The sequence below is a fragment of the Galeopterus variegatus genome, unplaced genomic scaffold (assembly GCF_000696425.1).
Source record: "Galeopterus variegatus unplaced genomic scaffold, G_variegatus-3.0.2 Scaffold4047, whole genome shotgun sequence".
Classification (NCBI taxonomy): Eukaryota; Metazoa; Chordata; class Mammalia; order Dermoptera; family Cynocephalidae; genus Galeopterus; species Galeopterus variegatus.
The window spans coordinates 100,257-114,761 of record NW_007730158.1 but is presented as its reverse complement, the minus strand read 5'-3'; the positions used below and the strand labels follow the sequence as shown (position 1 = coordinate 114,761).

Genomic DNA, 14,505 nt, shown 5'->3' with positions numbered 1-14,505 from the left:
AGTGCCCAGCAGCTGTTTTGTGAGACAGTATTTCACCTATATACTGATCCACATAAAAAAATTGCTTACAGTCACTGAAGCCAGCCATTAAAAATTCAAAAACCATCTCAAAAGGTAAGCATCATCCTCCGACTTTACTTATCTATGCTTTCTAAAGTGCCCAGCAGCTGTTTTGTGAGACAGTATTTCACCTATATACTGATCCACATAAAAAAAAATTGCTTACAGTCACTGAAGCCAGCCATTAAAAATTCAAAAACCATCTCAAAAGGTAAGCATCGTCCTCCGACTTTACTTATCTATGCTTTCTGGGTCAGAAGCATGCTTTTCATGGAGCTCTGATACAAGGGAGAAAGATTAGTGAGGCCCAAATGGTTTCTAGAACAAATGCTGTGATCTTATCTTTAGTTAGTACATATACTATAATACTTTTGATTACAAGAAATGAAATTCATCTTCTTTATGACAGATTTACTTTCAACAAATCTATAAAGATGTCAATTCATATGCCATGGAGTATTAAAGTACTACTATCAGGGTTCAATCCCTGAGCAAGAGGGCAAGAGTTAGGAAAAGGCTTTACCATTGGAGTCATATGTCTTTTAGTATAAAAATTCCTTAGAAAGCATATATCACACAATTCCCTTCAATCTAGGAACAGAGAAAGATGGTTGAGAACCATATGCCCTTTTTTATCATCCATGAAAGCATGAAATCAGGTTTGTACATAGAACAAAGCCTTTCCTTATTATGGGTGAAGATGTTAAATAAAGGTCCCTACCTTTGGGTTCTTCCCTGTTCTCAATAATCTGAGAGTTCAACATAATCTACTGATACTACAATTTATACTGTAATTCAAAATTCAAAACAGTCATTTGTTTGAAGGCATTGGATGGCTAGAATGGAAGACTATGGGGTAAAGATATGGAGAAGGAGAAAGGCTAGGATGCTGCCAATTCTAAAAGCAAAAGTAACAGTAGAGTAGAAAATAGGCTGAGCAGAGTTTTGAAGAGACAAAGAACTGAGGAAACACAAAATGGGATTCAGGGAATGCCAAGGAAGAGAGACCTTAGTAAACCACTCAAGCTTTTCATTGGGACTTCCAAGGACTAAACCTTAGGAGTAAGGGTAAATCAAAAGTACACTGGCCCTTATAGAGACAAAAACCCAGCTGCAAGTCATTTCAGTCGCTGATTGGATGAAGGACATCTGGGATTGCTAGTATCCCCAGAGCTGTAGACCACAAGCAAAGGTAAATCCTCTGTAGTTCAAGATCACATCACTCAGGTATCAAATAATCTCTACAATTGTTCATATGCAACATGTAGTATTCAGTCAAAAATAACCAGGAAGAAGGCAAGATGAGGCCAAACACCAAAAGAAACAATAGACAATAGAAACAGATCTACTGGAGATGCAGACATTGGCACTATACAACAAAGATTTTTAAATGTTAGCATGTTCACAAGAGAATGTTGGCAAACAACTAGAAACTATAAAAAACAAAGTGGAAAGACAAAAACTGGAAAAGAGAAATGAAATTAAAATTTCAAAACATAGTTTATCTTTTGAAAATTAGATCCAACTAAAGAAAAAAATTAGTGAATACAATGAAAGAAAAAATCTAGACTACAGCACACAGACAAAAGAATAAGCAATTCAGATTAGAGAATAAAAGACAAATGGGATAAAATGAAAAGGTGTCACATGTACTAATAATCCTAAAGTGAAAGAAAAGGGAAAGCAGGACAGAATACTGAGAAACAAATGGCTGAGAATTTTCTGAAACAGAAAAAAGACATCAAGCCACAGATTCAAGAAGCATTATACAACCAAAGTAGAATAAATGTAAAAGCAAGCAAACAAACAATAAAACACCAAAGCATGGTGTAGTAAAATTGTATAAAACTAAAAAAAACACAAAAAGATCTTTAAAAACAGCCAGGGAAAAGGTATATAAACAACATACCAATAATAAAACTGACAGCTCTCTTTGCAACCAAAACAATGGAAACAAGAAGATAAAAAAAGAATTACATTTTAAAGGGCTAAAAGAAAGTTACTTCCAAGCTTAAAATTATACACTCACAGAAATACCCTTCATAACTGAAGGTGAAAATAAAAAAGTACTTTCAAACAAAACCTGAATGTATTATTGACAGATCTGCAAAAAGGAAATACTAAAAGTTCTTCATGCAGAAGGAAAATTATCCTAGATGGAAGATCAGTTGGAGGAAGTAATGAAAATAAATAATGTGGTAAATATATAGATAAATCTAAATGAACTGCCTTTTTAAAAAAAAACATTATCTTTGGTTTAAAATACATGTAGGATTAAAGTACATGACAACAATAGTACTGAAGACAGAAGAGACAAAAGTAAGGTCTTGGTCTTCCTTATCTGGGGAATGGTAAAGTACTACTTTTTAAGTCAATAATCAGAGATACATAACATCTCAGATAATTACTTTAAAAAGATATACGTAACTAAGAAGCTAATAGAGGGAGAGTGAAAATGGCATAATAAAAAATACTGAATTGCTTCTGGTTCAGCTAGCCTATTGAAGGATTAGAGATCATGTGAAATGGATGCAAATAACCCCACCTATGGCCCACTAGAGGAATCAGCCTGTAAACAGCCAATTATGTTAGGCCATGCTAAGGCACCATCCAGTCCCAGCTAATCCACAAGGTAACTGAAGAACTTCCCAGACAAACCAGACTGCTTAGGCATAGTAAAAGAGTTATTTCCTTAAACCATTAAGCTTTAGGGTGGTTTATAATGCAGAAATAGATAACTGATTCCACAGTAAGAAGCTAGAAGAAGCAAAACAAATTAAACCCAACGACAGTAGTAATAATAACAAAGATAGTAATATAAATCAATAACATGCAAAGTAAACTATGATAGAGAAAATCAACAGAGCCAAAAGTTGACTCCTAGAAAAGATTAATAAAATTATACACACATTGCAAGACCTATACGAAAAAAAAAAAAAGAAATGTAATTGCTAAATATATAAAAAAAGGACATAATTGAAGATTCTACAGGCATTAAAAAGATAAAAAGAAATTATTACAAACAACCTGTAGCAACCAATTTTGGCAATTTAAATGAAATGGACAAATTCCTTGAAAATCCACAACTCACCAAAACATACACACTGTGAAAATTGACAAGCCGATCCAAAAATTTACATAGGAATGTAAAGGGCCCAAAATACAATATTTAAAGTAATCAAGACTAACCGTAACAGTATAATAGGAACACAGACCAGTGGAAGAGAAAAGAGCTCAGAAGCTAAACACATATCTAATCACTTAATTGTTTAAACAGCACTATTGAGGTATGGTTGACATAGAATAAAGTATACATATGTGAAGTAAAAAATTTCATAAGTTTTGACATGCATATTCAGTCATAAAACCATCACCATTATCAAGATAAACATATTTAATCTATATTTCCCATAAGAAGTTCTGGATTCTCCTTTTAATTTTTCCCCCTGCCTCTTCCCACCCATCCCCAACTGTCTCCAGACAACCATTGATCTGCTTTCTTCCACTATAGTTTGTTTTTCTATAATTTTATATAAATGGAATTATATAGTATGTACTCTTTATGTCTAGCTTCTTTCACTTTTAATTATTTTGAGATTCATCCATGTTTGTAGCATGCAGAACAGTACTTCAAAAAGTTCCTGAAAAGATTCGTATTACCTTCTAATTCTATTTTTCCCATGAACTTTTTAAAGTACCCTCGTATTAACAGTCCACTCATTTTTATTGTTGAATAGCATTCCATTGTATGGATAACCAAACTTGATTTATCCATTCATCTGCTGATATATATTTGGATTGTTTCCAGTTTCTCATTATACAAATAAATTTGCAATGAGCATTCATGTGTAAGTACATGGTTTGTTTTTTCATTCCTTCAACAGTGTCTTACAAAGAGCAAAAGACATTTTAATTTTGACAGTACAATTAACAATTAGTTATTTTATGGTATGTGCTTTTAGTGTCATATCTAAGATACTTTTGTCCAATCCAAGGTGTCAACTGATTTATATTTTTTGTTCCTGAAGTTTTATTGTTTTAGGTTTTACATTTAAGTGTATGATACATTAGTGTTTGTATATGGTGCCCCAAGTGGACAAAAGTTCACTTTATTCTGGTTTTTGTTATTTTGTTTTCTATTGTTTAGATATGAATGAGTAATTGCTTCAACATTTGTTAAAAAGTCTATCTTTCAGTTAATTCTTCGCAACTTTGTTGGATATCAGTTATTGGTTATATAGGTCTATTTCTGTACTCTCTGTTCTATTTCATTGATGTATTTTCTGTTGTTTTTATGCCAAAACTATATTATCTTGATTCTACAGCATTTATATGAAGTCTTGAAACAAGATCATTAATGCTAGTCCTCCAACTTTGTTCTTTTTTTTTTTCAAAGTTGTTTGGCTATTCTAGGTTGTTTACATTCTCATATAAATTTTAGAATCAGTTCAAACTCTACCAAAAAAAAAAAAAAGCCTAACAGGATTCTGACTAAGTTTGATTCTATGGAAATTTGGGTAGCACAATGTTGATGGCTGCTGACTGATTAGGGTAGTGGCTGCTGAAATCTTGGGGTGGCTGTGGCAATTTCTTAAAACAACAGAAAAATGAAGCTTGCCACATCCACTGACTCTTTCACAAAAGATTTCTCTGCAGCAAGTGATGCCATTTGATAGCATTTTACCTGCAGTAAAACTTCTCTCAAAATTGGACTCAATCTTCTCAAACCATGCAGCTGCTTTAGCAAATAAGTTTATGTAATATTCTAAACTTTGCTGTCATTTCAACAATGTTCACAGCTTTCACCAGTAGATTCCATCTCAAGAAACCACTTTGCTAATCCATAAGAACCAACTCCTCGTCTGTTAACTTTTTATGAGATTGCAGCAGTTCAGTCACATCTTCAGGCTCCACTTTTAATTGTACTTCTCTTGCTATTAACACATCAGCAGTTATGTCCTCCACTGAATTCCAGAACCCCTCAAAATCATCCATAAGGATTGGAATCAGCTTCTTCCAAACTCCTGTTAATGTTGATATTTTTACCTCCTCCCATGAATCACATATGTTCCTAAAAGCACCTAGAATAATGAATCCTTTAAAGGTTTTCAACGTACTTTGCCCAGCTCCATCAGAGGAATCACTATTCATGGCAGCTATAACCTCACAAAATGTATTTCTTAAATATTAAGACTTGAAAGCCAAAATTATTCCCTAATCCCTGGGCTACAAAATGTTGTATCAACAAGCATGAAAATATTAATCTCTTTGTACATCTCCATCAGAGCTCATGGGTAACCAGGTGTACTGTCAATAAGCATTAATATTTTCAAAGAATCTTTTCTTCTGAGCAGTAGGTCTCAACAGTGGGCTTAAAATATTCAGTAAATCATGCTGTAAACAGATGTGCTGTCATCTAGGCTTTGCTATTCCATTTACAGAGCATAGGCAGAGTAGATTTAGCATAATTATTACGGGCCCTAGGATATTTAGAATGGTAAATGAACACTGGCTTCAACGTATTAGGCCCTAATAAGAGGGTCAGCCAGCCCTTTGAAGCTTTGAAATGAGGCACTGACTTCTCTCTAGCTATGAAAATCCTAGAAGGCATCATCTTCCAACATAAAGGCTGTTTCATCTACAATGAAAATCTGTTGTTTGGTATACTCGCCTTCAACAATTATCTTAGCTAGATCTTCTAGAGAGCTTGCTACAACTTCTACATCAGTACTTGTCTGCTTCACCTTGCACTTTCATGACATGGACACAGCTTCTTTCTTTAAACCTTATGAACCAGTGCCTGCTAAGTTCAAACTTCTGAAGCTTCCTCACACCTCTCTCAGTCTTCACAGAATTGAAGATTAAGGGCTTCACTCTCGATTAGGCTTCGGTATGTCGTGGGTAGTTTGATATTCTATTCAGACCACTAAAACTTTCTCTTTAGCACTAAGACTGTTTTGCTTTCTTATCATTTGTGTGTTCACTGGAGTGACAGTTTTAATTTCCCTCAAGAACTTTTCCTTTGCAGTCACAACTTGTCTGTTTGGTGCAAGAGGCCTACCTTTTGACCTATCTCAGCGTTTCTAATGCCTTCCTCACTAAACTTAATCATTTCTAGCTTTTGATTTAAAGTGAAAGCCATGTGACTCTTCCTTTCATTTGAACACTTAGAGGCCATTGAGGGTTATTAAATGGCCTAATTTCAATATTGTTGTGTCTCATAGAATAGGGAAGCCTAAGGACAGGGAGAGAGATGGGGGAATCACTGGTTAGTGGAGCAGTGAAAACACATACAACACTTATCTAAGTTAGCCATCTTCTTTGGGCATGGTTTGTAGCACCCCACAACATTTACAAAAGTAACATCAAAGATCGCCAATCATGGATTACCATAACAAATATAATAATAACAAAAAAGTTTTTTTGAAGTATTGTGAGAATTACCAAAATGTGACAGAGACACAAAGTGAACATATGCTGCTGAAAAAAGTGGCACTGATAGACTTGCTTGATACAGGGGTGCCACAAAACTTTGATTTGTAAAAAAAACAAATTATCTGTGCAATGCAATAAAGTGAAGTGCAAAAAAAAAATGGGGTTTGCCTATATAGCAATAATCTCAATAAATGCAAATGAACTAGACAATGCAATAAAAGAAAAACAATTTTGGATCAGATTTTAAAATACAATAACTATTTGGTACTTAGAATAGAGACATCTTCAAAAAAATATTGCAAATATAAGGATGGAAAATATATACCATGTAAACACAAGCCAAAAGGAGAGCAGAATTTATGCAAAAAAAAAAAAAATTACTAGAGATATATTTCATAATGACAAAATGTTCAACTCATTAGGAAGCTGTAACTCTCAACCTAATAGTATGTACCTAATAGCATGGTCTGAAAAAATATAAAGGTGCCTTAGTTCGAGCTGCTGTAACAAAATACCATAGACTGGGTGGCTTATACAACAAACATTTATTTCTCCCAGTTCACAAATCAAGGTGGCAGCAGGTCTGAAGTTTGGTGAGGGCCCTCTTCCTACTGGCATATACCACCTTCTTGGTGTATCTTCACATGTTGGAGAAAGACGATTTCTCTTGTGTTTCTTCTTATAAGGGCACTAATCCCATTTGTAAGGGTCCTACCCTACTGACCTAATTACATCCCAGAGCCCTTACCTCCAAATACAATCACATGAGCATTAGAGGCTCCATATATGAATTTTGTGGGGACACAATCATTCAGTCCTTAGCGAAAGGGAAACAACAACAGAAGCTCAAACAAAATTCACAATTGTAACTGAACATTTGTATTTTTAATCCATCTCTCTCAATAAATAGAAAAAGCAATATCACAAAAAATATAAATCAGTAAAAACACAGATTTCAAAAACACAATTAAAAACTTGACCTGATATGGAATACCATATCCAGCAACTGCCAAATATATGTCCTATGTAAATACACACAGAACAGATACAAGAATTGATCAAATGCTGGGTTGTGAATCAAATATCAACAAATTTCAAATGCTGAAATGAACCTTAAGACTATGTGGAATTAACATAGAAATCTATAACAAAAAGATAAATCCCCATATAGTTGAAAATCAACATTATCAAAAAAGAAATCACAGTAGAAATAAGAAGTATTTAAAACTGAATAAAGAAAATAATATGTCAAGACTTAGGCAATGAAACTAAAGCCATGCTTAGAAGAAAATCTATATACTTAAAATGAATCATTGGAAAATGATCTATGCATCTATCTCAAGAACTGGGGACAAATTCAAAAGAAGTAGATATGACAAGAAAATAATAAAGAGAAAAACTTAAGGAAATAGAAAACAAATATATAATACGGAGTGTCAACAAAGCCAACCGTTGGTTCTTTAAAAATATTTTTTTTAACCAATAAACCAGTACTCAAAAAAGAAAAAAAAAAAAGTGAAATAATGAATTTCAGGAATAAAAATGGGAAAACACTGCAGATCCTACAGACCTTATTAAGATAATATGAAAATACTACAAATGAATTTATGATAATAAATCTGCTAATAATAAAGTGAAGGTATCTAGAAAAGTCAATACAAGCTGACTATCCCTTATCTAAAATGCTTAGGACCAGAAGTATTTTGGATTTCATACTTTTTGAATTTTGGAATATTTGCATTATACGTACCAGTTCAGAATTCCTAATCCAAAAATCCAAAATCCTCCAATGAGAATTTCCTTTTACATCATGTCAGTACTCAAAAACTTTTGGATTTTGGAGCATTTGGGATTTTGGATTTTTGGATTATACTCAACCTGTATATGTTAGACCAGTGGTTCTCAGGCAGGGGTGAAGGAGGGGGATAGAGATTGAGATTTTGCCTTTGGCAAGTCCTGGAAACATTTTTGATTGTCACAACTTGTGGAAGGGGGTTACTATGAGCATCTAGTGGGTAGAAGCCAGGGATGCTGCTTGTGATGGTTAATTTTGTGTGTCAACCTGGCTAGGCTATGGTTCCTAGTTGTTTGGTCAAACGGTTGTGTACATGTTACTGTGAAGGTATTTTATAGATGTCATTAAGATTTATAATCAGCTGACTTTAAGTAAAATTAAGTAATATTGGTAAACCTCATTCAATCAGTTGATGGCCTTAGGAGAAAAAACAGGTTTCATCAAGGAGTTCTGCCTCAAGAACGTAACATAGACTTCTGCATGAGTTTCCAGCCTATTGGCCTGTCCTAAGAATTTTGGACTCAAGACTGCAATTTCAACTCTTTCCTGAGTTTTCAACTTGTCCTACAGATTTTGGACTTGCCAGCCCCCATTATCACATGAGCTAATTCTTTAAAAAAAAAACCTCTCCAGCCCCACACTTGCACTTGTTGTGTGTGTGTGTATTATGTTGGTTCTGGAGAACCGTAACACACCAACACACTGCTGAATTGTACAATTCTCAGGACAGCTCCCCACAACAAAGAATCATCAGGACCAAAATTCAGTTGTGCCCAGGTTGAGAAAACCTGTGTTAGGCCCAAAGAACTTTAAAAAAAAGTAATTGTTGAGAAAACCTATGTTAGGCCAAAAGAATTTTTTAAAAAGTAATTAACATGTATACACATGCAAAATAATAAAATGAAAAAGAACATAGACTTGTTTGAATAGCTGAATATTTTTAAACTTACTGGATACTACTTTTTGCTTTTACAACTTTGATGTTAGTTTTATTATAAATATGAATCACATAAAAAGTGAAAGTATTTGTAAAGGCAAGACAGAAAATTATGGTAGAGAAGTTTAAATTTCCACAAACTATGCAAATCGTTTTTCCGTTTGTACTTTAATACTATGGACTGAAAACTAGAAAAGCTACTTACTTCTCAAAGCCTCCACATTTTCACCTTTCTTTCTGTATGTCTTCTGAATACCACTGATTCTGAAAAACAGTTTTCTACTTTAAGTATTTAAAGCAATTAATAAGTATGTAGGTTTACAGGTATAATATTTCTATCAAAGCTATCATATTTAACAGGAATAATAATAATAAAGCACCTTCCTATTAAAATAATAAACCAAAGAAACTTGACAATGACTATAAAATTATTTTTAAGAGGCTACAAGAGAAAAATACAGTATAGTTCTCCATTTTAAACGTCATTCATTCGTTTTTCGGGCCAAAACCAACTTCTAAAAATAAATGAACCATTTGATTCAAGCAATTTATGGATTTCATTTCAACTGTGATTAATCTACATCGATGGAGTTTGGATGCGTTGTCCCCTCCAAAACTCATGTGGAAATTTGATCCCCAATGTGGCAATCTTGGAAACTGATTGAGTCATGGGGCAGATCCCGCATGAATGGATTAATGCTCTCCCTGGGGGAGGGGGGATTAATGAGTGAGTTCTCGCTCTGTTAGTTCCAGCGAGAGCTCATTGTTTAAAAAGACCCTGGCACCTTCTCTCTCTCTCTCTGGCTTCCTCTCTGTTGCTTCCTCTCGTCATGCAATCTGCTTGTACCTGCCGGCTACCTGCCACTTTCCGCCATGAGTAGAAGCAGCCTGAGGCCTGTGCCAGATGCAGCTGTCCCAGAATCGTAAGCCAAATAAACCTCTGTTCTTTCTATATTACCAATCTCAGGTATTTCTGTTATAGCAACACAAAACAGACTAATACAGAAAACTGGTACCAGGAGTGGGGTGTTCTATACAGATACTTGAAAATGTGGATGCAGCTTTGGAACTGGGTAATGGGCAAAGGTTGGAGGAGTTTGGAGGATTCAGAAAAAAGACAAAAAGATGAGAGAATGTTTGGAAGATTTTTGAGACTGGTTAAATGGTTGTGACCAGAATGCTGACAGAAATGTGGACAGTAAAGGATGATGAGGTCTCAGATAGAAATGAGGAACTTATCAGGAATTAGACAAAAGATAACCCTTGCTAATAGCAAGGAACTTGGCTGCATTGTGTCCATGCCCTAAGACTTTGCGGAAGGTGGAACTTAAGAGTTGTGAACCAGAGCACTTGGCAGAAGAAATTTCCAAGCAGCAAAGCATTAAGGAAACTTCATGGTTACTTTTAACAGCTTACTCTGAGTTATGGGGGCAAAAGCATGAGGTAAAGCCAGAATTTAAAAGGCAAGCAGAGCATAAAGATTTGGAAAATTTGCAGCCTGGCCATGAGGTACAGAAGCAGAGAGCTGGAGAACAATGCAAGGGGCAAGCAGATAAACTTATTGCTAAAGACATTTGTTTGGTGATGAGGCAGCCAGATGTTAAGAGCCAAGACAATAAGAGAAAAGCTCTAAAGGCATTTGAGAAGTCTGGAAGGGTGTCCCACCCATCACAGACCCTGAGGACTAGAAGGACTGAGTTGTCCCAGGGGACAGACCCGGGGCGCAGCTGCCCTCAGGAACCTGCTCCTAGCATCCCAGCTGCTCTGACTGGAGCAGCCCCAAGTGTGGTTCATGCAGCAGCCCTGGAGAGTAGACGCCTGAAACCTCCCTGGCATCCACATTGTGTTAATTCTGCAGGCTAGCAGGATGTGAGAGCAGTGGAAGCATGGCAGCCTCCACCCAGATTTCAGAGGATGTACAGAAAAGCCTGGAGACAGAGGCAAAGACCTGCCGCAGAGGTGGAGCCACCACAGAGGCCATCTACTAGAGCAATGCCGAGCAGGAAGTGGGGTCAAAGCCCCCACAGAGAGCCTCTACCAAGGAAATGTCTAGTAGAGCTAAGGCAGCGGGGCTGCTGCCAGGACCCCAGAACTGCAGGGCCACTGACAATGTGCAATGTAGGCCTGGAAAAGCTGCAGGCATCAGCGCAGCCCACTGGGCTGTGCCTGGCAGAGCTGTGGGAGTGAGGCTGCCCAAGGTTTTGGGGGCCCAAATGCCCCATTGTGCCCAGGATGCAGGAGTTGGAGTCAAAGATTATTTTGGAGCTTTAAGAGTTAATATCTGTCCTGCTGGGTTTCAGACTTGTTTGGAACCTGTTTCTCCTTTCCTCTGGCCTATTTCTCCCTTTTGGAATGGGAATGTGTACCCAATGTCTGTTCCACCATTGTATCTTGGCAGTAGATAAATTTGGTTTTGTTCTTTAGGTTCACAGCTGGAAGGACTTTTGAGGAATGGGAATAAACTGGGACGTAATAACTTCGTATAGCATACATAATACGAAGTTATACGAGCAGTAGATAAATTTGGTTTTGTTTTTACAGGTTCACAGCTGGAAGGACTTTTGCTTTTGGTCTCTGATGAGACTTTAGACTTTTAAGTTGGTGCTGGAACAAGCTAAGACTTTTGGGACTGTTGGGATGTAATAATTGTATTTTGTATGTGAGAGGAACATGAGTTTTGGGAGGCCAGGAGAAGACTGATGGAGTTTGGATGTGGTGTCTCCTCCAAAACTCATGTGGAAATTTGATCCCCAACGTGGCAATCTTGGAAACTGATTGAGTCATGGGGGCAGATCCCTCATGAATGGATTAATGCTCTCCCTGGGGTGTGGGGGTTGAGTGAGATCTCGCTCTATTAGTTCCTGAGAGAGCTGGTTGTTTAAAAAGATCCTGCACCTCTTGCTTCCTCTTGCTACGTGATCCGCTCGTTCCCGCCACTGACTGCCTGACACTTTCCACCATGAGTAGAAGCAGCCTGAGGCCTGTGCCAGATGCAGCTGTCCCAGAATCGTAAGCCAAATAAACCTTAGTTCTTTATAAATTACCCAGTCTCAGGCATTTCTGTTGTAGCAATTCAAAACGGACTAATACATACATGTTAAATCACTTAAGGGGGATATAAACTGGATGCCATTTCATATCAGCACACATCTCAAACTGTCTTTAAATATGAATTGATTCTCTCACTGAACTTTAAACTTTTTTACACAATTTTTAAAAGAACTAATGATCTTGTTAATCAGTTGAAACTTTACCCTTGAGAAGGCAGACCACTGATCCATTGCTAACATCTTAAATATTCTGACTCTCTCTTGCTTTTATACATGCTTAAATATAAGAACCATATTATACTTTACTTTTTCTTACTTCTTTTATTTCTTTTCTTCCTTTTTTTTTTTCAATTTGGTGTTAACTGATCTAACAAGAAAGAGTAATAAATTTCTTTGGTTCTTAAAAATTAAAGTGATATTCTAATTATGTCACAAAAACCTAAAGATCTGTAAAATTAACAAAGGACAATTTAATATGTTGTGTAAGACAATACAACATGAATAAAATTATAGAATATTCTGTTTCAATCTACATAATGGAAAAAGCTTTAAACAGCTTAACTGTATAAAAACTGAGGGTTTTTTTTTTTTTTTTTCCCTTTTGTCTTTTTTCGTGTCCGGCAACGGATCGCAACCCTCAGTGTCACGCCCGTACCAGACCGGGACCGGCAACGGGATCACAACCCTCGGTGTTGCGCCCGCACCTCGCTCAGCCAGTGAGCGGGAACCGGTCTGTATGTGGGATCTGAACCCTCGGCGGGAGCGCCGCCGTGCTCCCAAGCGGTGCACTGTAGCAGTGCGCCACCGGGCCGGCCCTAAAAACTGAGTTTTATTACTTTTAAAAATTTCCACTGAAACGTAAGGTTTCAAACCTATCAGGAACCTTATTCTAAATGGTTGCCAAGAAAATAACTTAAAAGTAGCCTTATTAATGCTACTTTTTAAAATCATGAAGTGTCTACGAAATCTAAGATATCATACTTAAATACATATTTAAAAGATAGGATTTAAATGTGGCAGGTTCTATCAGCAGTTCTGATACTTAAATTGCCAAAGACTGAATCATACCTTATGGCTTCTTTTCCTATAAACTCTGAAGAAACAGGCTCCACAATTTCACTAAAACTAACATTCCCATTAACATTTCCCTCTGATAACTCTTTATAATTTCTTTTGCTCTTTGACCAGTAAGATGGCTTCAGAAAATATAAAGATGATCTCCGTAAGCCAAATTCCCCTGAAAAATAAAAATAAGAAAGTGAGTTATCATAACACGTTATTTCTAAAAGCTAGTTTTTAAATCATAAAGGCAGTATTTGAAACATGACAATCTAGATCTAAAGTTCAGATGCCATTACACAATGTATACATACTTTAAATCATATTGTACACAATAAATGTATACAATTTTTATTTGTCAATTAAAAATAATAAGTTAATAAATAAAGTTTAGGTATAAAGAACTAAATCAGCATTATATGAAAAATCAAAGTTTTACTGACAATAATTCTAATCCATAAATAGTTTCAGAGTTGTCGATGTAAAGGTAAGTAAAGCACATTTTCTGTGCCAAAGAAACATATCTTTATGGGTACAAGTATATACTAAATGATTAGAATACAATGCAGGCTAAATGGGCTAAAGTCTTGAATACATAACAGCTTAGATAGTTTTTGAAAAAAGGTAGTATTTAGAAAAGTGGATACAGTTCATGGAGAAGACTTTTCAGAATTAGGAGAGCAACACAGCAACAGGATAGAAATATGAGACTTAGAAATGGTAGTCAGTGGGCCGAACCCGTGGCTCACTCGGGAGAGTGCGGCGCTGAGAGCGCAGCGGCGCTGGGCGTGCCAAGGCCACAGGTTCGGATCCTATATAGGGATGGCCAGTGCGCTCACTGGCTCAGTGTGGTGCGGGCGACACCAAGCCAAGGGTTCCGATCCCCTTACCGGTCACAAAAAAAAAAAAAAAAAAGAAATGGTAGTCAGTGATGGCTGTCCACACAGCATATATTTGTTTTCCCCCTTTGCCCCACAAAAAACCTTCACCCCTCGCTTTTTAAAATATCCATTTTTCTTCTAGATTGGCTATGTGTTTCAAAGGGATCTGATCCCAACTGCAGACAAGATTCTAACTGAATCTTAATCTCAAGTATCTTCATCAGTCCTTGGCATTCCTCTGGTGACTATTACTGTCCTAGTGGCAAGCATGTAACCCCAACCAGACAG

The 14,505-nt window shown here is 36.4% G+C and overlaps 1 protein-coding gene across 1 annotated transcript in view; it reads right to left on the bottom strand.

Moving 5' to 3' along the window:
- Window positions 1-14,505, bottom strand: part of ABCA5 (ATP-binding cassette, sub-family A (ABC1), member 5) — a 76,587-nt gene that overhangs the window by 47,530 nt on the left and 14,552 nt on the right. The window contains exons 9-10 of the mRNA XM_008586617.1: window positions 13,346-13,514; window positions 9,433-9,491 (exon numbers count right to left, since the gene is read on the bottom strand). Coding sequence (XP_008584839.1) covers window positions 9,433-9,491; window positions 13,346-13,514 — 228 coding nt within the window. The remainder of the gene's footprint in view (window positions 1-9,432; window positions 9,492-13,345; window positions 13,515-14,505) is intronic.